The sequence below is a fragment of the Staurois parvus genome, unplaced genomic scaffold (genome assembly GCF_062004578.1).
Source record: "Staurois parvus isolate SC_StPar_1 unplaced genomic scaffold, SC_StPar_1.0 ptg000475l, whole genome shotgun sequence".
NCBI classification, from domain to species: Eukaryota; Metazoa; Chordata; class Amphibia; order Anura; family Ranidae; genus Staurois; species Staurois parvus.
In genome coordinates, this window is record NW_028318271.1 from 5,998,062 (window position 1) to 6,020,792 (window position 22,731).

The window sequence follows — 22,731 nt, forward strand, 5'->3', positions numbered from 1 at the left end:
GCCCTAACTAGCGTTTCTTTGTCCCTAAGTAACGATTCTGTGGCCCTCATTAACAATTCTGTGTCCCTGAGTAATGGTTCTCTGTCCCTAAGTAACGTTTCTCTGTCCCCAAGTATCGTTTCTGTGGCCCTAACTCTGTCCCTAATACAGAGCGGTCTGCCTCTGTTCAATGACTGCAGGCAAATGAAGAATTCCAAAATGGCCGCTATTTATAGCTCGACCATTACACAGTGCTGGCTGGCTGGCTGCTGACTGGCTGATGCGATCACATGTCATTGAGGAATGCATTATGGGTCAGCGCGCCTTGTCTGCGCGCCTTCCCAGACATCCCCGCTCCGTCGCCGCACATGTCCGCCGCCATTTTCGGAAAAATTTCGATTCGCGCGTCCGAAGTAGGCTATTTTTCGGATTCGGCGCGAATCGAAATTTTTCCGATATTCGACTCGAATTCCACTTCGGCTACTTCGATTCGCTCATCTCTATCGACAACGGTCTCAAACTCAACTTCAAAGGTATAAGTGCAGCGTTATAAACGCATGTCCCATAAATACCATTTAATAATGAAGTGCATCAAAAGTGCAACTAAGTTCATCCATATGTATCCGTGAGGACTGTAACAATAATTCAACTGGCAATAAAACCTAATAATGTCCTTTATGGAAGGATAATTATTCCAAGTGCCAAAGTGCAAACGTGCAGTTACTCATGACGTGCAGACGTGTAGAAATTCATGAAAGGAATCCACCACTTGGGACAGATGTACACTCACCAGACAGAAAATGTTAATGCGCATTTGTTTAAATCACACATCTGGGGGTGCAGTGGTCTACTGACAGGTCCGGATCTATTGTTGTAGCTCCATCCATCCATCCATTGGGACAGCTCTCCTGAGCTGTGGCCTCGATGAATATCCTGTAGGCTGGATCTCTCCCGACCAGGACAAGGACCATGCTATTCTAGGCCCCAGACTATTCATGCCCACTTCAGCCCCCTGCTGGTCACTCTCTTGACCAGGGATTGGCTGAGGCTGCATGAATATTCAGGCAAGGGTCTACCGCTTCCAATCCACTATGTTCCAAAATTTTCCAGAATACAGGGGGAAGTAGTTGAGCCTGCAATCAGCAAAAACCAGAACAGCAGGAAGCAATCAACTCCACCTACAGAGGAGCCAAAATAAATGTACCTAATCCTATTAGCAATGGAACTTGGAGGGATATATATATATCACAATCTATGTGCCAGCAACCTGAGAGTGATTGTCACTGGGCTAGGTTAATTAGCAATTAACCCTTTAAACACCCACCACCAAGTTTTTACAGAGAAGGAGGAAACTCACAATCTTAGCAAAAATGCTATGATTTTAGCATAACCATCTACAACACACACTGGCACCACAGACAGGGATATTCAGAGGACTATTATCAGTAGCACTCTTTAAGAGACAGGGACTCTTTAGTTTACATTAAAAGTCTAAGAGATCATTTTAACACTTTTCAAAATAGGGTTTTTGGTGCAATTAAAATATTTACAGAAAAGGATGTTACAGAGACATAAAGAGAACAATAACACAACAGAGAAATAGAAGGAGGTGAAAATGGAGAATACTTGCAAAGTCCTGGTTTTAGCAGAGTCCAATTGTCCAACCAAAAATGTTGCTGTGGCTCTCTTGGGTCTTCCTTGATTGATGTTAAAACGAGAGCTTGCTTAACCCTTTGAGGACCGTAAGATTTTGGAACGCCAAAAGAATAAATTTTTTTGTTTTTAAAGTTCGTACACTTCAGTTGCTGTAACTAAGCCATTTCATGAAATAATTGGCAAAAAGCTAGATCCATTTGTTGTTTGTTGATAAGAACTAATATTTTGACTCAAACCAAAAAAAAAAGAGTTTTAAGCTCTTAATCAGATGATACACGCAATAAAAACATGGGACAAATACGTCCCTTGGTCCTCAAAGGGTTAACAGGTCCTACCATCTCCTTTTCTGTGATATCAAAGGGGTGTGGACAGAGACCATCAGACCAATAATCTGGTTTAAGGGATGGGTGCTGGGAGGCCACCACGTTTTCGACCAATTCCCAAGTACACTTTTACACTAATATTAATAACTTCCAATACATGCAGGTGGTATTCTAGAAGCTGACAGAATAATATTCAGAATTATATTTGTATCCAAGGATACCAAACACAGCATCACCCAGAAGGGAGGTGATAGGAATCAGCCTATGTCTGTAGCCCATATCTGTTTCTCTCCTTTTGTATGTGCTAGGGTATTTATGTATGACCTTGATTTATTCGGTATGATATTCCCTATTCAAATATATACCTAATATTAATGTGTCCTGTTCCTGTTGAATTCTATTAATTGTATGTGGAATTGTTACATTGTGGAATAGATGTTTTATGGCACACTCTGCATTCCTAGAGCTTTAATGGCCTTACATGTCATGTGTAACAGGCTTGACTGAGTTATTATTGTTTTACGATAGAGCAGAGGAAAGTGTTTTCCATGTTTCGTGGAAACAGTCATCCTGCCAAGACTATTTAGCTATTTACAGCGCTGACCAGGTCTGGAGAGCGGAGTCTATTATGTTTTAGTTAAGATAAGAGGCTTTTTTGAAGTTCGTTAAAACTTACAGCTAAAAATTCCACAGTTTACAAGAGAAAGGAGGGAGGAAGGTCACTGCTCATGAAAACAAAATGTCTGAGACCTTAACAAGATGGCTGTCACCTACAGCATTCATATCCCTATTGCACACAATCGTTACAACATGCCTCAAAAAAGTTGGCAAAGTAAGTAGTACTAACAAGGAAGAGCTGGAACAACCTTTTGTAACTAATTAGGTTAATTGGCAGCAAGTCAGTACCATGATTGGGTATAAAAAGAGCATCTTGGAGAGTCAGAGTGTCTCAAAAATAAGGATGGGCAGAGGTTCATTAAATATAAGACTCTAAATATATCATCATTTACAGTACATAATATCAGCAAAAGATTCTGAGAATCTAGAGAAATCTCATTGGATGCCCATGATCTTCGGATCCTCAGATGGTACCGCATTAAAAACAGCCATAATTCTGTGATGGACATCACTTCATGGGTTCAGGATTACTTCCAAAAATCACTGCCTGTGAACACAGCTCACTGTGCCATCCAATAGTGCAAGGTAAAGCTCTGTCATGCAAAAAAGAAGATAAATCTGAACATAATCCAGAAACGCTGCTGTCTTCTCCACGCCAAAGTTCATTTAAAATTGTCTGTTGAAAAATGGAAAACTGTTCTGTGGTCAGAAGAATCACAATTTTACATTCTTTTTGGCAACCATGGGCACGGCATCCTCCAGACTAAAGAGGAGAGGGACTTTCTGGATCATGTACATTCAACTGCTGCAGCGCTCCGGAGGATCTGGTTCAGGAGAGGGATGGTGGGGCTGGTATATATTTCATATTTCTTAATAAAAATAAATAACACACGAAAAGTAATTTAAAAAATGTTAATGATTTGTGCATGTTTTTTTTCATTTCATTAATTTTGTTGAAGAGTTTTAAAGGACATAAAATCAATTGTATAACATGTCGGATATCAGCATAACACGCTATGATAAAAAGTACGGAAAAAAAAAAGAATAATATAAGTACTCTTTTTACAATATCAAGATACAGTATATGAGTGTTTCTAAAGGAACCATTCCAAATAGGAAAAGGTTTGATGTACATATTTATCCCTCTTTACAAAGAAGATTTCATGTGTAATAAGATAATCATGGTGACTCAACTTTTGTAAAGCTTATAAATGTTTCCTCTAAAACTAATAGTATACAGGTGAATCTCAAAAATATCGTGCAAAAGTTCATTTATTTCAGTAATACAACTTAAAAGGTGAAACTAATATATGAGATAGACTCATTACATGCAAAGCAAGATAGTTCAAACCGTAATTTGTCATAATTGTGATTATGGCTTACAGCTCATGAAAACCCCAAATCCACAATCTCAGAAAATTAGAATATTACATGCAATCAATAAAACAAGGATTGTACATAGAACAATATCGGACCTCTGAAAAGTATAAGCATGCATATGTACTCAGTACTTGGTTTGGGCCCCTTTGCAGCAATTACTGCCTCAATGCAGCGTGGCATGGAAGCTATCAGCCTGTGGCACTGCTGAGGTGTTATGGAAGACCAGGATGCTTCAATAGCGGCCTTCAGCTCTTCTGCATTGTTCGGTCTCATGTCTCTCATCTTTCTCTTGGCAATGCCCCATAGATTCTCTATGGGGTTCAGGTCAGGCGAGTTTGCTGGCCAATCAAGCACAGTAATCCCACGGTCATTGAACCAGGCTTTGGTGCTTTTGGCAGTGTGGGCAGGTGCCAAGTCCTGCTGGAAAATGCAGTCAGCATCCCCATAAAGCTCGTCTGCGGAAGGAAGCATGAAGTGCTCCAAAATCTCCTGGTAGACGGCTGCGTTGACCCTGGACTTAATGAAGCACAGTGGACCAACACCAGCAGATGACATGGCTCCCCAAATCAACACAGACTGTGGAAACTTCACACTGGACTTCAAGCATCTTGCAGTGTGTGCCTCTTCATTCTTCCTCCATACTCGGGGTCCTTGTGCCTCTCCATTCTGCCTCCATACTCGGGGTCTTTGGTTTCCAAATGAGATGCAAAAGTTGCTCTCATCAGAAAAGAGGACTTTGGACCACTAAGCAACAGACCAGGTCTGTTTTTCTTTAGCCCAGGTAAGACACTTCTGACGTTGTTTGTTGTTCAGGAGCGGCTTGACAAGAGGAATACGACATTTGAAGCCCATGTCCAGGATCCGTCTGTGTGGTGCCTCTTGATGCACTGACTCCAGCCTCAGTCCACTCCTTGTGAAAGTCCCCAACACTTTTGAATGGCCTTTTCCTGACAATCCTCTCCAGGCTGCGGTCATCCCTGCTGCTTGTGCACCTTTTTCTTCCACACTTTTCCCTTCCACATAACTTTCTATTAATGTGCTTTGATACAGCACTTTGGGAACATCCTACTTCTTTTGCAATTACCTTTTGAGGCTTTCCCTCCTTATAGAGGGTGTCAATGATGGTTTTCTGCACAACTGTCAGGTCAGCAGTCTATCCCATGATTGTGATTCCTACTGAACCAGACTGAGAGACCATTTAAAGGCTTAGGAACCCTTTGCAGGTGTTATGGCTTAATTAGCTGATTAGAGTGGGACACTTTGAGCCGAGAATATTGCACCTTTTCACAATATTCTCATTTTCTGAGATTGTGGATTTGGGGTTTTCATGAGCTGTAAGCCATAATCATCACAATTATGACAAATCGCGGCTTGAACTATCTTGCTTTGCATGTAATGATTCTATCTCATATATTAGTTTCACCTTTTAAGTTGCATTACTGAATTAAATGAACTTTTGCACCATATTCTAATTTTTTGATTTTCACCTGTATATAGTTTAAGCCATAACAGCTAAAAAAAAAAAATGTAGGGATATAATATTATACATCATACAAAATGGGGTTGTGTGTATTGGGAGTTACTGTATATTTACAGCAGGTAAAATAAGTATTGGACATGTCACCATTTTTCTATTTCTACAGGGGCTGTTGACATGATATTTTCACCACGTCAGTAACAACCCATGCAATCCATACATACAAAGGAACAAAAACAAATAAGTTCAGAAATTAAGTTATGTGTAATAAAATGGAATGACACAGGGAAAAAGTATTGAACACATGAAGAAAGGGAGGTGCAAAAAGTCATAGAAAGCCTCCCCACCTTTAATCAAGGTCTCGGAATTGAAAAGAAACACTATCTCCTACATCTTGCTTGGTGACCAAAATTATTTTTTTTTTATTTTCTGGCAATATTTGGCCATTCTTGATAGGGAGGTAGCTGTGCATATGAGCACGAAAACATACTTTTTTGTCTTCCTCTGGATCAACTGTGGGTGTAGGATTATAACATTTTTTTCTATGGTTGAACTGGATGGACTTTTTTCTTTTTCTTTTTTCAGCCAGACTAACTATGTAAGTATGTAACTATGCATAAAGATGCAATTCACACATTTCAATGCATTTGAAATGAAAAGTATCTCCAAAATGTTGGCTTCAGGCATTTTGGAGTGGAGATGTGAACCACTACCTTGCAGATCTATAGATTTTTTACCCCCTGAGTGTTTCCCATCTTAAAATGGTAAATTTTCTCAGCTTAACCCCTTAACACTGCGCCTCCCAGACTTTTAAGAGGTTTCTGATGCTTGGAGGCAGGGTTTATGATCATCTGACCACCGTGATTGGCTGTCACAGCCGTCACATGGTCCGGAAGCTCCCAATCACAAGTAGCGATCTGAAGCTTTCCATCAGGCGCTGGTAACTGTGCTTGGAGCAACCAAGGCACGTGCTCTCGGCACAGGTTTATTTACACTTGGGCACAGAAATATGAAGTCTCTCGGCGTCAAGGCCCACCCGCGTACTCTCTGCGCAAATTGGTTAAACAATTGATATGTTTTCTTTTGGAAATCGGGGGTTATGTACAGTACAGGCGTACCTCGGTTTACGAACACCTCGGTTAACGTAATTTTCAGTTTACGAATGAAAATCCATTGAAAATAATGGCTCGGTTTACACAATTTTTTCGCAATATGAACAGATTAATTGGTTTTCAATGCATTTACGAATTGTTTTTTAACTGCCTCCCGCCCGCCATATAGTAATATGACAGACACAAGGCGGTTCTCTCGTTCTGGGAGGACATCATATGATGTCCTCCCACTGTAACCGCACGTGCGCGGCTCCGGGAGCACGCAGCGCAGCAATCGGCGGTGCGCTGTGTCCCTCCAAGGGAAACGGCGGATCACTGATCAACGGAAAGAGCCGGAGATGTCGGCTCGGTCATGTGATCAGCTGTGTTCAATCACAGCTGATCACATGTAAACAGGGAAATGCCGGTTATCGGCATTTCTTTCCCCACGAGCTGTCACGCTGACAGCTCGTGAGGAGAGGAGAGCCAGTAATCGGCATTCCTCAGAGGGGGCATGTACACTGATCATCAGGGCACTGATGATCAGTGTGCCCTGATGATCTGCGTAGCCCCAGCAGTGCCACCTGTCTGTGTCCATCAGTGCCAGCTCTCAGTGCTCATCCATGCCACCTGCCAGTGCCCATCAGTGCCACATCAATGCCACATATCAGTGCCCATCTGAGCTGCCTTTCTGGCAGGAATGGACTCAGCACCGGTGGTGGGACTCACCTGCCGTGTGGGCTGCAGTACCAGAGCTGACCAGCGGATGCTCTCAGCAGCCAGAGGCTGCTTATATATATAAACGCACAGTGAACAAACCAACCTTCCACTAATCTTAGTAGGTGCAGGAACACAGGCGTAGTCAGGGCTGGAGAGGTGGAATGGTCAGGCCGGCCGTAGGGTTCTGTAACGACTGCCTGGTGGTACCTCTAGCGGTCCTCAGGGCAGGATTCCCCAGGGCGCGGAGTCTAAGTCCCAGTCTACTTATTCACCAGGGCCCCTGATGGTGGGGATGGACTTGGAGCAGACAGGAACCAGGTCGCGCCCCCTGAGTACACCTGCTAATGGTAGAGGGATCCGCCAGAGGTATGTGCAGGTAGAAAGCCTGATGTGAAGAGGCAGAAGGTGTGAGCAGGGACGGCTGGATCCGTGCAGGATGGATGGATGGCAGAGTAGTTAGCGTGGTCAGACGGGCCAGGTCAGCAACGTGCGGGCAGCAAGGTACCAAAGGAGCAGGCAGAGAATGGTCAGGGTCACAAGCTGGGTTCGGTAACTCACGGGCAGCGCGGTACAGGGGATCAGGCAGAAGGATGGTCAGGCAAGCCAGGGGTTCAACAGGAGACGGTCAGCAGAGGTCAGGATCAAGCAGGGTCAGCAATGAAGCAGGAACACAGGATACCAGGTACAGGGGCTCATGGGAAAACATACACCAAGGCCCAGATCACAGGCCTGGTCATGCCTTAAATACACCTTCTGCAATCAGCCCCAGGTTTGGCTGATTGCAGGAGTGAGCTTCTGGCTGCTGAGAGCACCCGCTGGTCAGCTCTGGTACTGCAGCCCACACGGCAGGTGAGTCCCACCACCAGTGCTGAGTCCATTCCTGACACTTTCAGTGTCACCCATCAGTGCCAGTCAGTGCCACCTATCAGTGCCAGTCAATGCCGCCTATCAGTGTGCATCAGTGCCGCCTATCAGTGCCCGTCAATGCTGCCTATCAGTGCCGCCTAACAATGCCAGTCAGTGCCGCCTATCAGTGCCAGTAAGTGCCACCTATCAGTGCCATATATGAGTGCTGCCTTTCAGTGCCCATAAGTGATGCCTGTCAATGCCCATCAGTGATGCCTACCAGTGCCTCCTCATCAGTGCCCATCAGTGCCACCTATCAGTGTCCATCAGTGCAGCCTATCAGTGCCCATCAGTGCAGCCTCATTAGCACACATCAATGAAGGAGAAAAATCACTTATTTACAAAATGTTATAACAAAAACTAAGAAACGTTTGTTTTTCAAAATTTTCAGTGGTTTTTGGTTTGTTTAAGAAAAAATAAAAAAACCAGAGGTGATTAAATACCACCAAAATAAAGCTCTGTCACAAAAAAAAAAAAAATTTTCATATGGGTACAGTATTGCATGACCGCACAATTGTCATTCAAAGTGCAACAGCGCGGAAAGCTGGAAATTGGCCTGGGCAGGAAGGGGGTATATGTGCCCGGTAGGCTAGTGGTTAATCATGTCCCTGTACAGTACTACGCCTTTATAAAATGTTTTGAACAGATATGACTTTTTTCTGACCTCCGAAAAGGATTAATTGGTTTTCAATGCATTTACAAATTTTTTTTTATCAAGTCCCTGTACAGTATTTATGCCTTTAAAGTGCAGTTTATAAAGAGTTTTGAACAGACAAAAGACTTTTTTTTAACTTTTTTCTGACCTCCGGAACGGATTTATTGGTTTTCAATGCATTCCTATGGGAAACCGCATTTCAGTTTACCAATTTTGTCGCAATATGAAAAGTCCCAAAGAACTAAATAAATTCATAAACCGAGGTACGCCTGTATATATAAAATGTGGGGAGGATTCTCGGTTTCTATCTTCTGAACAATAGTGGAGTTTCGAAGCAATCCTGTTGCTATACAAATAAATCACCAATGGCCTCTAAAAGAAGTTTAATACTTAACTTTATGGTGGTGAATAAAACGACAATATATCTGAAGTACAGTTACATGCCGAGTTTTGGTTTTCAGCCTCAGAACTTCTTGGTTTTTGTACAAATGAATTTAGAATATATTATCACTTCTTGTTTCATTACAACCTGCCCTCCTAACTTCCTCTAAACCTGTTGTGGTATCATTCATCCAACCACAGCATGCCATCCTGTATTCTTGTTCATCTACCGTATATCCATGTTCTACTTTTAGTGTGTTTGCAGTGTTTGGTGTTGGGGGTGCGCTAACTGGGATCTCAGAAGCTGGGTGTTGGGAGTTGTCAGGCAGCACAGAGACCTGGATTCTTCTTGGGTACACAGAATATAACTGGATACTAACATTTATAGGTAAAGTTGATCCAGGGAATATCCAATTGCCTCTCAGGGGACCAGGAAGGAATTTTTTTCCCAGCAGGAGCAAATTGGATCGTGCTGTCCTGGTTTTTTTTATCTTCTTCTGGATCAACTGTTTCTATAGGATTATAACTTTTTTTTTTTTTTTTAATGGTTGAACTGGATGGACTTTTGTCTTTTTTCAGCCAGAATAACTATGTAACTCCATGACGACCATATAAAAAGAGCGATCACAGAAATTACAGAAGCAGTACAGAAACCTGGAGAGTCAATGTCAGTATGGGTGGGAGGAGGTGACCTACACTGAATGACACACACCTAGAACTGCATGGGCTGGACAGATATGTCACCTGCCTCATGCCTGCTAATACACTGCGTTCCAAATTATTATGCAAATGCTATTTAAGTGTCACAAAGATTAAATATTTTGTTTTTCAGTTTAACTCATGGATGGCATTGTGTGTCAGGGCTCTTTTGATCACTGAAAACAATCTCGGATACCTGTGATAATTAGATTGGCAGGTGAGCCCAATTTAAGGAAAAACTACTAAAGGAGGGTGTTCCACATTATTAAGCAGAGCACCATTTTCAAGCAATATGGGGAAGAAAAAGGATCTCTCTGCTGCTGAAAAGAGTGAAATAGTTCAATGCCTTGGACGAGGTATGAAAACATTAGATATTTCACGAAAACTTAAGTGTGATCATCGCACTATTAAGAGATTTGTGGCTGATTCAGAGCACAGACGGGTTCGTGCAGATAAAGGCATATTGAGAAAGATTTCTGCCAGATCCATACATCGGATCAAGAGAGCAGCTGCTAAAATACCATTACATAGCAGCAAAAAGATATTTGAAGCTTCTGCCTCTGGAGTCCCACGGACATCAAGGTATAGAGTCCTCCAGAGTCTTGCAACTGTGCATAAACCTTCTATTTGGCCACCAATAACCAATGCTCACAAGCAGAAATGGCTGCATTGGGCAGAAAAATACATGAAGACTAATTTTCAAACAGTCCTGTTCACTGATGAGTGCCTCGCAACCCTGGATGGTCCAGATGGATAGAGTAGTGGATGGTTGGTGGATGGCCACCCTGTTCCGACAAGGCTGTGACGTCAGCAAGGCGGTGGTGGAGTCATATTTTGGGCCGGAATCATGGGAACAGAGCTGGTCGGCCCCTTTAGGGTCCCCGAAGGTGTAAAGATGACCTCTGCAAAGTATGTGGAGTTTATGGCTGACCACTTTCTTCCCTGGTACAGAAGGAAGAACTATGCTTTCCATAATAAAATCATCTTCATGCATGACAATGCACCATCTCATGCTGCAAAGAATACCTCTGCATCAATGGGTGCTATGGGGATAAAAGGAGAGAAAGTCATGGTGTGGCCTCTATCCTCCCCTGACCTCAATCCTATTGAGAACCTTTAGATCATCCTCAAGGAAAAGATCTATGAGGGTGGGAGGCAGTTTACATCCAAACAGCAGCTCTGGGAGGCTATTCTGACGTCTTGCAAACAAATTCAAGCAGAAACTGTCCAAAAACTCACAAGTTCAATGGATGCAAGACTTGTGAAGCTGCTATCAAATAAGGGGTCCTATGTTACAATGTAACGTGACCTGTTAAAATGTTTAAAAAGTTAAAATGTTGTTAAAAGTTTGATTGAAATAGCTTTTGATTTCAGTAAATATGCTGCAAACACAACAAATGACAATTTTCAGTTCTTTACAACCTGTAAAGTGTTTTGAAACTTACTGTGCAGAATAATTTGGAACAGTGCATTGTAAGTTTTTTATGTTTAACAAAAATCCTGTTATCATTAGGAGGTTTGTTCAATAAAATGTGAATTGTACTCTTAATAGTTGATAACATGAGAATTATGCTGACTGTTATTTACATCAATTATTTAGGGAAATGAGAAAAATGTCATTTGCATAATAATTTGGGGCAGGGTGTATTTACATGATTGCAAGGTAGATCAACAGACATACATAGTAGGCACTAGGCAAGCAAAAACAATTTACTCAGCAATAAAAGTACCTGGGTATTTAGCACCCCAAAGAGCGTTACTGTACATTAGGTGTGGGTGCGTGCAGCGTGGTGCGGCGGTAATAATACTCACAGTCCAAACTGTAAAACATGTATTGCAGAAAAGGCAGAACTTGTATTGCAGTCAAGGCAAGTATTTCACAAGAAACTCGGTGGGAGAGGACGTAACTGGGAGCACTAAGTTTTCCCTTCTCATCTGGAGCCTCTTTCAATGCATTTAATGTGATTTGTAGGTAGCTGTTTGTAAGAAATGTGTTAATTGTATGCATTTGTGAGAGACATTATTACAAGCATATTATAGCTTCAGTTTATGTGATTGTATTGTGGCTTTACAGAACTATTCACAAAAGTAAATTCAGTTTTAGAATTAAACACAGCGCTGCTTCTGTCAGCTTTGTTAGCTAGCTGGTGGCTAACCCTTAGCAGGACAGCACACCCAGGTTGCTGAGTTGCACTAAAACTCTTCCCTGGTGGACCTTAGACAAGGTACATCCCACCAGCCACTCCCCTGGTGTCACGGGGTCCATGAGGGGTTCCGTCATGACAGTGGCCTCCGGTAACTTCTTGTGAGCTCCAACAGGGAGTGACCAAGAGTAATTTTTGCTTAGGGGGCGTACCGACCACCTCCACTTGCCCTGGTTGTTTCTTGGTTGTCCAATTTGCCAAACTGGAGAGGTAGGTCCAGGTCTTTCAGAACATTCATCCCCAGCACTGCTGGGTTAACTGAGCCACAGGTCACCACTACTCCTACCCGCTTCACCACCCGGTCCAAGATTTGAATCTTTACCCACGTGATGCCTTCAACTAGAATAGGTAGATTATTGGCTGCTCTGAGGGACAGCCAACAGGGGTCCAGTTGTTCCCATGCTCCAAATCTCTGCACATAAAAGTCAAACTCAATGACTGTCTCCTCTGACCCTTTGTCAATAAGGCATGGGGCTTGCCCATTAACTAGGTTAGAGGAGTGTGACTATGTACTCCGACTTGCTGGCACTTTGAATTGCCTGTCCCAGGGGTCATCCCTCTGTTCTGGGAGTCATAAGTTTAACTACAGCTTGGAGGAATTTCTGAGTCCAGACCAGACTCTTGAATATGTGTCCATAACAGCTACACCACCACCCTCCTCGGGGTCTTTGAGCATTGGGTTCTCGCCCATATGGGGTTGGGGTGAGCCCTTCTTGGAGGAAGCTATCTTCTGTTTTAAGGTAGCCACATCCTGAGCTAGTTTTGTCAGTGTGATTTTTAGGGCTAACAGGGGTGAAGGTGCCAGAGCCTCCTCCTTGGGATATGCAACTACATACTTGTTGGTTATTTCCCCAGTTGCAGCCGCCTATTCTTGTTCCCATGGAACTGCATCCACCACAGCATCGTGAAAGTAGGTAGCAGGTTGCACTTTAACTTGCTCTTGCAGGGCTCTCCGGATTGGGCCAGTCTTCATGCCAGCTATGAACTGCTCCCATAGTATATGGTCTGAATCAGTAATAGCAACACAGCCGCGCATGTCCCTCTTTTCTGGCACCTCCGGAGGTTCTGCATTGCCACTGCATAATGAGTGAGGTTCTTATCCTCCTGCAGTATCTTCTTCCCCAAGAGGCCCTCCAATCTGTTGTAAGGTAGCTTGCTCCTCCTCTGGCAGCGTCATCATTGTGTGGCAGACGTCATACTCTAAGTCTTGTACCCAAATAGGAAGATGTTGCAGTTGCAAGCCCTAAGCTTTACCTTCTCGAGAGGACCCAACTGGGAGCACTAAGCTTTCCCTTCTCATCTGAAGCCTCTACCTGACGCTAATACTGTCCCTGACAGATGGGGAACCTGTCCAAACACTACTCACATGCGAATGTGTGCCAAAACCTAGGGAACAGAGACTCTGCTAACCCAAGATGGCTGCCAAAGGTCAACCAGAATGCTGCCTCCAAGAACCAGGAAACCACAGAGAAATTGAGTCTCTCTTGACTTCCTCTCCAGGCTGTGATGCTGCTCTGGTTGAGCGTCACCTACAGTGGAAGAAGCAGACTGTGTCGCAAAAACGTGCATCCCAGATGGACGCGGTGCAACCATTTTGGTTGCAACCTCCATCTAGGCAAAGAGACTAACCATCCTGAAATATATTTTCCCTCATCCTGCCCCCTTTACTCTCTGTTCAGCCACAGAGACATCTGGTTGTGGGTCACTGGCAGGCTAGAGCAGCAGGGGGCCCAGAGCTACAAAGCCCCCCAAGAGAGACAGAGCTGCTCTGCCCAAGAACCTGTGGAATTTCTCACCTCGTAACAGAGATAAGGCAACTTTCCTAGGAATTGAAAGAGGTTTTAACCTCATAAAACCTATCAGCGTAAGTGACCGAATTAAATGAACATTCCTCAAATCAATTTTTATCCTATGTCTCATATCTTGGAATATGAGAGACATACATAAAAGCCAGACATATCATCAGATGGGCGATGAGCAGGCGAATCGTTTAGTAGGTCACTCCACTCATTTCACACGCTCAGGGGAGCCAAAACATAGAACTTGTACACCGTGTAACGTACAATTTCATAATTCATATCTACATGATCCTTAGACTTATTTGCATAATAAAATACCCACGGAGAGACTATCGCTCGTGCAGCTGAGAAGTTATAGACCAGAATATGAATTAGGAAAGATGTTGGGTCTAATTTAGGGTTCCGCCCGACGATCCCTCCCTAAACAGAGTATTGGTCAGTTGCTCAGAGCCACCCCCTGCTGGGACATTTTAAAAACAGGCTAGCAAGCCTCAGCAAGTAAGTTAAAGACATCTCCCATTTTAACATCAATACCACCTGGGGAGACCCTTTGCTCTGCAACTTGGATTTGCTTACATCAAAGGCTTAAATGGCAAATAACTTAACCCTTTATCCCTGTTATCTCTTTGCTGTGCTATGGTTCTTTGTGTATATATATCTTAGTTACATCTTTTTTTTCTGTAAATATTTTTATTGCACCCGTTTGACCTTTTAGTAATAAATCTTCCTTTCTGAAAGTGTTGAACTGTTTCTATAGCTTTTAATTGCAATTTACGAATCCCTGCCTTTTAAGAGAACGCTACTGTTTGTTTTAACCTCTGTATAACCGGCCTGCGGACCATTTTATACAGACCATTATTTCAATCATTATAGCGTTGTAGCTGAACCCCGAGATTCCTCTTTTCTCGGTACAAAAAGGAGGTGGTGGCAGTGAATGGTTAATTGCGTGATTAACCTGACCCAGAAACAAGCGCATTCAGGCTGCAGGCACAGATTGTAGTCCATTAGCTGGAAAATTGTTGTGCAGGGTGTAGCTGTTTGTGGCATTGTTACGCACGTCACATCGTGAATTATGACTGGCCGGTCCTTCGGTCACGAGTTTGGTGAGAAGGTCTGGGGTCTGACGCCACGATCGTGACAGACTGTACAGGCCTACATATTTGTGGGCCCTTTGGTGATGTCAGGGGCTGCATTTGAGGCCTCCTTTCGCTCATAGGTTGACAACCACTTTTCTGATTGTTGTTTTCTTTAACACTACCTGTACCTAGTTGAGGCAAGCATTTGCATTAGTTTTGGTGGCATTGCCAGAGGTACTCCAATACGCACAGTAAACAAGGGTCTGGGAATGTGGTGATGTCACTGAGTAGGTGGGGCCTGATGTGGAGTGAAAGACTAATGGGGGCCATAGATGGGTCGAAAATCGGCCGATTTTTCGGCTGAAAATAAAATCGGCCGATTTTCGGATCGTTAGTGGGCTATTTGTTCAGCAGTTTTTCGGTATTTTGGCAGATTTTTTTTATCAGTAAAGTTGAAAAACATCGGCCGATTTTGCCGATCAGCCGATTTTCGCGGCAATGATGGGCAAATCGGCCAATTTTTTACCGATAAAAAAATCTGCGCATGAGCAGTGACCTGCAAGAGGAAGACAAAAAGAAAAAGAAGAAGAGGAAGAGGATGAAGAAGAAGAGGATGAAGAAGAGGAACAAGAAGAAGAGGATGAAGAAGAGGATGAAGAAGAGGATGATGAAGAAGAAGAGCATGATGATGAAGAAGAAGAAGAAGAGGATGAAGAAGAGGAGGAAGAAGGAGAAGAAGAAGAGGATGAAGAAGAGGATGATGATGAAGAAGAAGAGGATGAAGAAGAGGATGAAGAAGAGGAAGAAGAAGGAGAAGAAGAGGATGAAGAAGAAGAAGAGGATGATGATGAAGAAGGAGAAGAAGAAGAGGATGAAGAAAAGGATGAAGAAGAAGAAGAAGAGGATGAAGAAGAAGAAGAGGAAGAAGAAGAGTATGAAAAATAAGAGGAATTCCAGTCCGGCAAAAAGTGTCCCTGCAGAGAGCTCCGCTATTTCTTTGACAGTTCTTTGACATTTATAGTGGCTGCAACAATGTATCTATTTGTTTCCGAATAAAAACATCTGTATCCTAAATGGATACAAATAGATACAGTGTTGCAACCGCTGTAAATGTCAAAGAACTGTCAAAGAAATATCAGAGCTCTCTGCATGGACACTTTTTGCCGGCTGTAGATGGGATGAAAATCGGCCGATTTTTTTTTACCATTGCTGGTAACGTTGGCCGCTTGAACGACCGATTTTTTTAAAGAAAAATTGGCTGTTTTTCTCCCCGTCTATGGCCTGCATAATTCCCGATCAGGCCCTCCATACTTTTGATTGACAGAACACAGCAGTGGGCAAATTTTAAAGGTGCTATTGGACAGGATATCTGCTATGGAGCCGCCCACTGCTGTGCACTGTCAGTCAATAGTATAGAGGACCTGATACGGAACTATTTTCTCAGCTCTCCATCAGGCTCCTCCCACCTCTACTACAAAACTCCATGGCCATGTGCCTGTCAGTGTGATGTGTGATGCCAGGAGGGAGCACACTGAGGAAGGAGTGCCAGGCTTCGAACGATTTATGTACCTGTCACATAAGCACCAACACCTTCCATGTTAGGAATCTTACAGAGGTGTAGCGCTCACCCCCGAAGAAGCCGCTGAGAATTGGGTCTCTTTTTTCTTGCACAGCCAGGCAACACACATTTTCAGACTTCCACCAGAAACCAGTCCATGAACTTGTTTTTGTTGTTTATTATGGGATAATAAAACTTGGATAGGGTTTAGGGGTACATGGTGTGCCCTACTTGAGTTGCAGTTATCACTCTGAGGACAAACCTTCCTGATTATCTACACAAAGGTAGATCCTGAACTTTCTATTTCAGCCGGAGTGTCATGGTCTCTTAATCAATCAATGGCACAGTCTCTTCCTTCTGAGTAAACTCTCTTCAGACCCCAGCTAGGACATGCCCATGCCAACTTCTTTTCCTGCAGCCCCCAGCCTGTAGTCCCCCTCCCCCCCCCTGCTGAGGTCCCCTCCCAGGCTGCATAGCAGCAGCTTCAGTATTCCATCTTCCACCCGACTCCCAACCTCTGCTAAGATGGTTCCTTATATCCAGGAGCAGTCTGCCACACTACCAGGGTCTCAGGTCTGGAACTGGTCAGACTCGAATGAATATGAAGGTTTAGGTTTCCACCCCTCTGCCCACTGGCTTCTGGAAGTTTCCATGGATCTCCAGAACCAGGTGGAGGCAATAGAGGCCAGGCTAACCTGGTCTAACCTGAACTTGACCCCCACTCAGACATGCTCACTTAAACTACTTCCTTCTGGCAGTAATAGGGTCGCTGGTTTTGAATCCCAACCACAGCACCATCTGCCTGGTGTATGCATGTTCTCCCTGTGCCTGTGTGAGTTTCCTCCGGGTACTCCGGTTTCCTCCCACATTACAAAGACATGCTGGTAGGTTAATTGGCTCCTGTCTAAATTGGCCCTAGTATGTCTATGTATGAATGTGAGTTAGGGACCTTAGACTGTACACCCCTTGAGGGTTAGGGACTGATGTGAATGTACAATATATATGTGAAGCGCTGCGTATATTGACAGCACTATATAAGTACCTGAAATAAATAAATAAAACACTAATGAGTGAGCCAGTAAATGTACCTAATTCCCTAGTGCCATGAGAGGGGCCTACAGATGTCTCAATAAAGAGTACCTGTCACCTGGTCAATGCTATCATACAGATTGTCAATCCCTTTCTATGATAGCAATAAAGTTAAAGTGGTTTTAAACCTCAGACATGAAATATGAACAAATCATATCCCTCTATACTGTAGTGTGTACTCAACCCAGAGCACTAAGTGTCATTTCTGTGTGCTGTTTTGTTCTCTGCTATCAGCATGAGTTACTTTTGACAAGTTTTCCTGACACCAAGAAGAAAGTAGTTACGGGGAGAGAGCTCCAGCACACAGCCTGTGATTGAAATCTTCTGCTCTGTTCCTGTGTGCTGTGTGTAGGGGGTGTGTCCCTTCCCTCCAATCAGCTCTCAGAGCTCTTGTACTGTGTGTAAATGCAACTTTCCACCTCCTGCTTTCAGAAAGCTTAGACAAGCTGTATGAATTCTGCACTTTTAACGGCTGTAGAGAAAAGACGACAGCCGATAAACTTATGTAGGAGGATGTGTTTCATCTCTGTGTATCACCTGAGGCCAGTCACTTCACTGGATATAATACAGCCACTTTAACCCCTTGCCTACCTGGCACTTATACCCCCTTCCTGCCCAGGCCAATTTTCAGCTTTCAGCGCTGTTGCACTTTGAATGACAATTGCGCGGTCATGCTACATTGTACCATATTTCATTTTTTTCACACAAGTAGAGCTTTCTTTTGTGGTATTTAATCACTACTGGGGTTTTAATTTTTTTTTGCACTATAAACAAAAAAAGAGCCAAAAATTTGAAAAAAAAAGGTTTTCTTTGTTTCTATTATAAAATTTTGCAAACAGGTAATTGTCTCCTTCACTGATGTGCGTTGATGAGGCTGCACTGATATGCAGCACTGATGAGGTGGCACTGATATGCAGCAATGATGGGCACTGATAGGCTGCACTGATGAGGTGGCACTGATATGCAGCAATGATGGGCACTGATATAGGCTGCACTGTTGAAGTGGCACTGATATGCAGCAATAATGGGCACTGATAGGCTGCACTGATGAGGTGGCATTGATATGCAGCAATGATGGGCACTGATAGGCTGCACTGATGAGGTGGCACTGATATGCAGCAATGATGGGCACTGATAGGCAGCACTGATGAGGTGGCACTGATATAGAGGAATGATGGGCACTGATAGGCTGCACTGATATGCAGCAATGATGGGCACTGATGAGGCAGCACTGGTGGGCATTGATGAGGAGGCACCAATGCTGCTGTACTGATATGCAGCAATGATGGTCACTGATAGGCGGCATTGATGGGTGCAACTGCTGGGCAGCACTGATGGGCACAGGTGGGTGGCACTGCAGGGCACTGATCATCAGTACCAATCTGCTCTGTGACAGTTGCTGGTTATCGGCAGTACTTCCGCACGCTGTGACAATGTGAGGAAAGTGCAGCCGATAACCGACAACTGTATTTACTCTGTGATCTGCTGTGTCATTGGATACAGCTGATCACGCGGTAAAAGTCCTCTGCGATTGGCCTTTTACCTCATCACTTGATCAGCTGTCTCCATTGGACACAGCAATCACGGAGATCGCTGGGGGCGCGCAGGAGGATGTCATATGACGCTCTCCCAGAACTGGACAACCACACTTTAGCCATCATTGGACTATAGCACAGTTAGCAAGCAGTTAGACTGAAAGCATAACTAAAGGCAAAACTTTCTCTTTTTACCTTTTGGATAGAGTGGAGAGGAACTAGAACCCCTGCTGGTTTTTACTGCCATCTGTGTCGCCTTCAGGGAGATTCACCCTCTCTATTCTATTCACTGTTATCATCAAAAGTGAAAGTAAAGAAAAATCCCAAATTTTTGGCTGTTCCCAGAACAGATATGGGGGGGGATTTCTAGTTCTTGTGAGGCAGGGGCCCCAGGGGATTCCCTTACAGTGGAACTTTACCCATAGCAACTTGATAAAATAATGTTCATTAGTAGTAAATCGTACATTCTGCATTAATACTTCTGTTACTTTAGCGCTACCCATTGAGAGGCACTGGATTTGGGTCGTCCTAATTCCTGCACGGCCAGGCAACACGCATTTGGCAACTTCCATTCAGAGTCAGTAACCAGTCCATGGGCTTGTTTTTGTTGTTTTATTTAGGGGGAGAGAACTGGCAGAGGGTCTAGGGGTGTATAGGAAGCCCAGCTTGACTTGAAACTATAACTCTGAGGACAAACTTCCTCAATTCTGTGTAAAAAGGCCGTATCCTGGACTTACCACCCCCTCCGGAGTACCAACAGTCTCTTGATGGATCAGTAACACAGTCCCTGTGAGGAGCCCTTGGTCCCCTCTAAGTGAACCTCTTCAGACCTCAGATAGGAACTGCCCATCCACCTGGCTGTCTTCTGAAGAATATCCTGGAGCAAGAGATTGTGGAGCAGATGTGAAGCCCTGTCCCAGGGAGGACTGGCTGAGTATGGCACCTAGCAGCCCTCTCATGTGTTGGCCCCGGAGGTCCTCGCACTGTCCTTGTCTCCTGTAGTTGTGGGGAAACTGTGTTCAGGCTTTCCTCTGGGCTCGTTTCTTTCCCAGCTAACAGGCTGTCCTTCCTTCAGTGGAGTTCCGTCTGTCACCGTCCTTCTCCCATCTTTCTGACCTCCAGCCTGGAGACATGACCCCCCCCCCCCCCCCCTTGTCTGGGGTCCCCTCCCAGGCTACACAGCAGTACTCTTCAGCACTTCATCTTCCACCTGACCCCCCCCCCCCCCTCCTGGCCAGGCTCTCTCATATTTATAGGCTGATTAGACCACATTGCCATGCCTCCTGCCTGGGGATTGGCCAGATTCCCATAAATATGCAGGATTAGCACCTTCTGCCCTCCACCCACTAGCTTCTAGAAACATCTCCGGGCTTCTAGAACCAGTGGGAGGTACCAGAGGCCTGGCCTGTAGAGCCCTCCAGCCTGGCCTAAAGTAAACTCACTGACTCACACCCAGCCTTCTAACAAGCCTCTAACTACACTGTAAACCATGTACACCAGGGGGCACTACACTCGTAAAATGAGTGTCTGTTGTAAATGCCTGTTTTTTCTTGCTGGAGGCGGCCATTTTGCTGAAGCCCAGAGCCCCTGAACAGCAGGAAATCTTTAGGCTGTGAGCAGAACGTACATATCTATACCTGCAAAAGGGGCCAGCCTGGAGTGATCAATGAGGACTTCATTTTCCGACTAAAGTTCCATTTTAAGCTGCAGGGATTTCCTCTCACTTCCTGGTTTGGCTATAGAACAGGAAGTGAAGGGAAATCTCCCCAATGGGACACAGACGGCAAATAAGCTGACAGAGGTTCTAACCCTCCCTACTCTATCCAAAATCATGTATATGATGTCAGGAAGGCCAGTGCACCGCCAAGTGGGCCTCTCAGCTCCGTGTGTTCTATGTCCAGCTGTCAGTGTAGACCTATGCTCATGTATGTGTTTATGATGTCTGCACTGCTTGATCCCGCCCACCCAAACTGACCAGCCACTAGCTGCAAATGCAACCGGTTCAGCTCAATCATTGGACAGCGCATTGACATAGGTAGACCTCTTGACGCTCCCCGGCCCCGCCCACTGCAATCAGGAACAACTCAGCCAATCAAGAGTTACATCCTGACCATGGAGGATACAAACAATCACTGCAGATTGTCAGGATGTTGGTCCAATCACCGGCCGCCTCTTACCATACGTCATGCGTAGAGGAGGAGAGCTGGTGGTCCCCGCCTCGCTGGTTGTAGCCCGGTGACAGCCAATGGCGGCGGGAGTGGGTGTGGCCGGTGTATCCGCTGTACTGGGAGCGCCGGGCAGAGAGCGGAGCGGCTACATCGGGTCATGCTGGGGCTGGGAGCCGGAGGGGCGGCCAAGTCCCCGAAACAGCCGTCCTTCGTGTCCTACCTCACCCCGGAGGTGAGTGACAGCGCCGAGCCCTGCTACCCTACCGACTACCCTCACCCGGTGCCCTGCTATCCTACCGACTACCCTCACCCGGTGCCCTGCTATCCTACCGACTACCCTCACCCGGTGCCCTGCCATCCTACCGACTACCCTCACCCGGTGCCCTGCCATCCTACCGACTACCCTCACCCGGTGCCCTGCCATCCTACCTACTACCCTCACCCGGTGCCCTGCCATCCTACCTACTACCCTCACCCGGTGCCCTGCCATCCTACCTACTACCCTCACCCGGTGCCCTGCCATCCTACCTACTACCCTCACCCGGTGCCCTGCCATCCTACCTACTACCCTCACCCGGTGCCCTGCCATCCTACCGACTACCCTCACCCGGTGCCCTGCTATCCTACCTACTACCCTCACCCGGTGCCCTGCTATCCTACCTACTACCCTCACCCGGTGCCCTGCCATCCTACCTACTACCCTCACCCGGAGCCCTGCTATCCTGCCGGCTGCCCTCACCCAGTGCCCTGCTATCCTACCGACTACCCTCCCTGCCCCCTGGACAGGACAGGAGGGGTGGTGGTTGTGTAGTGGCAGTGTCTGGGGGTGATTGGGCTGTGTGGCCCCCTAGTGGCAGTGTCTGGTGGTGATTGGGCTGTGTGGCCCCCTAGTGGCAGTGTCTGGTGGTGATTGGGCTGTGTGGCCCCCTAGTGGCAGTGTCTGGGGGTGATTGGGCTGTGTGGCCCCCTAGTGGCAGTGTCTGGTGGTGATTGGGCTGTGTGGCCCCCTAGTGGCAGTGTCTGGGGGTGATTGGGCTGTGTGGCCCCCTAGTGGCAGTGTCTGGGGGTGATTGGGCTGTGTGGCCCCCTAGTGGCAGTGTCTGGGGGTGATTGGGCTGTGTGGCCCCCTAGTGGCAGTGTCTGGGGGTGATTGGGCTGTGTGGCCCCCTAGTGGCAGTGTCTGGGGGTGATTGGGCTGTGTGGCCCCCTAGTGGCAGTGTCTGGGGGTGATTGGGCTGTGTGGCCCCCTAGTGGCAGTGTCTGGGGGTGATTGGGCTGTGTGGCCCCCTAGTGGCAGTGTCTGGGGGTGATTGGGCTGTGTGGCCCCCTAGTGGCAGTGTCTGGGGGTGATTGGGCTGTGTGGCCCCCTAGTGGCAGTGTCTGGTGGTGATTGGGCTGTGTGGCCCCCTAGTGGCAG

The 22,731-nt window shown here is 45.6% G+C and overlaps 1 protein-coding gene across 1 annotated transcript in view; it reads left to right on the plus strand.

The window, feature by feature from the left end:
- The first annotated feature begins 21,400 nt into the window (after positions 1–21,400).
- Positions 21,401–22,731, plus strand: part of MTMR12 (myotubularin related protein 12) — a 110,526-nt gene continuing 109,195 nt past the window's right edge. Inside the window, exon 1 of the mRNA XM_089689462.1 lies at positions 21,401–21,546. Within this exon, the coding sequence (XP_089545588.1) occupies positions 21,472–21,546 (75 nt within the window). The 5' untranslated portion in view covers positions 21,401–21,471. The remainder of the gene's footprint in view (positions 21,547–22,731) is intronic.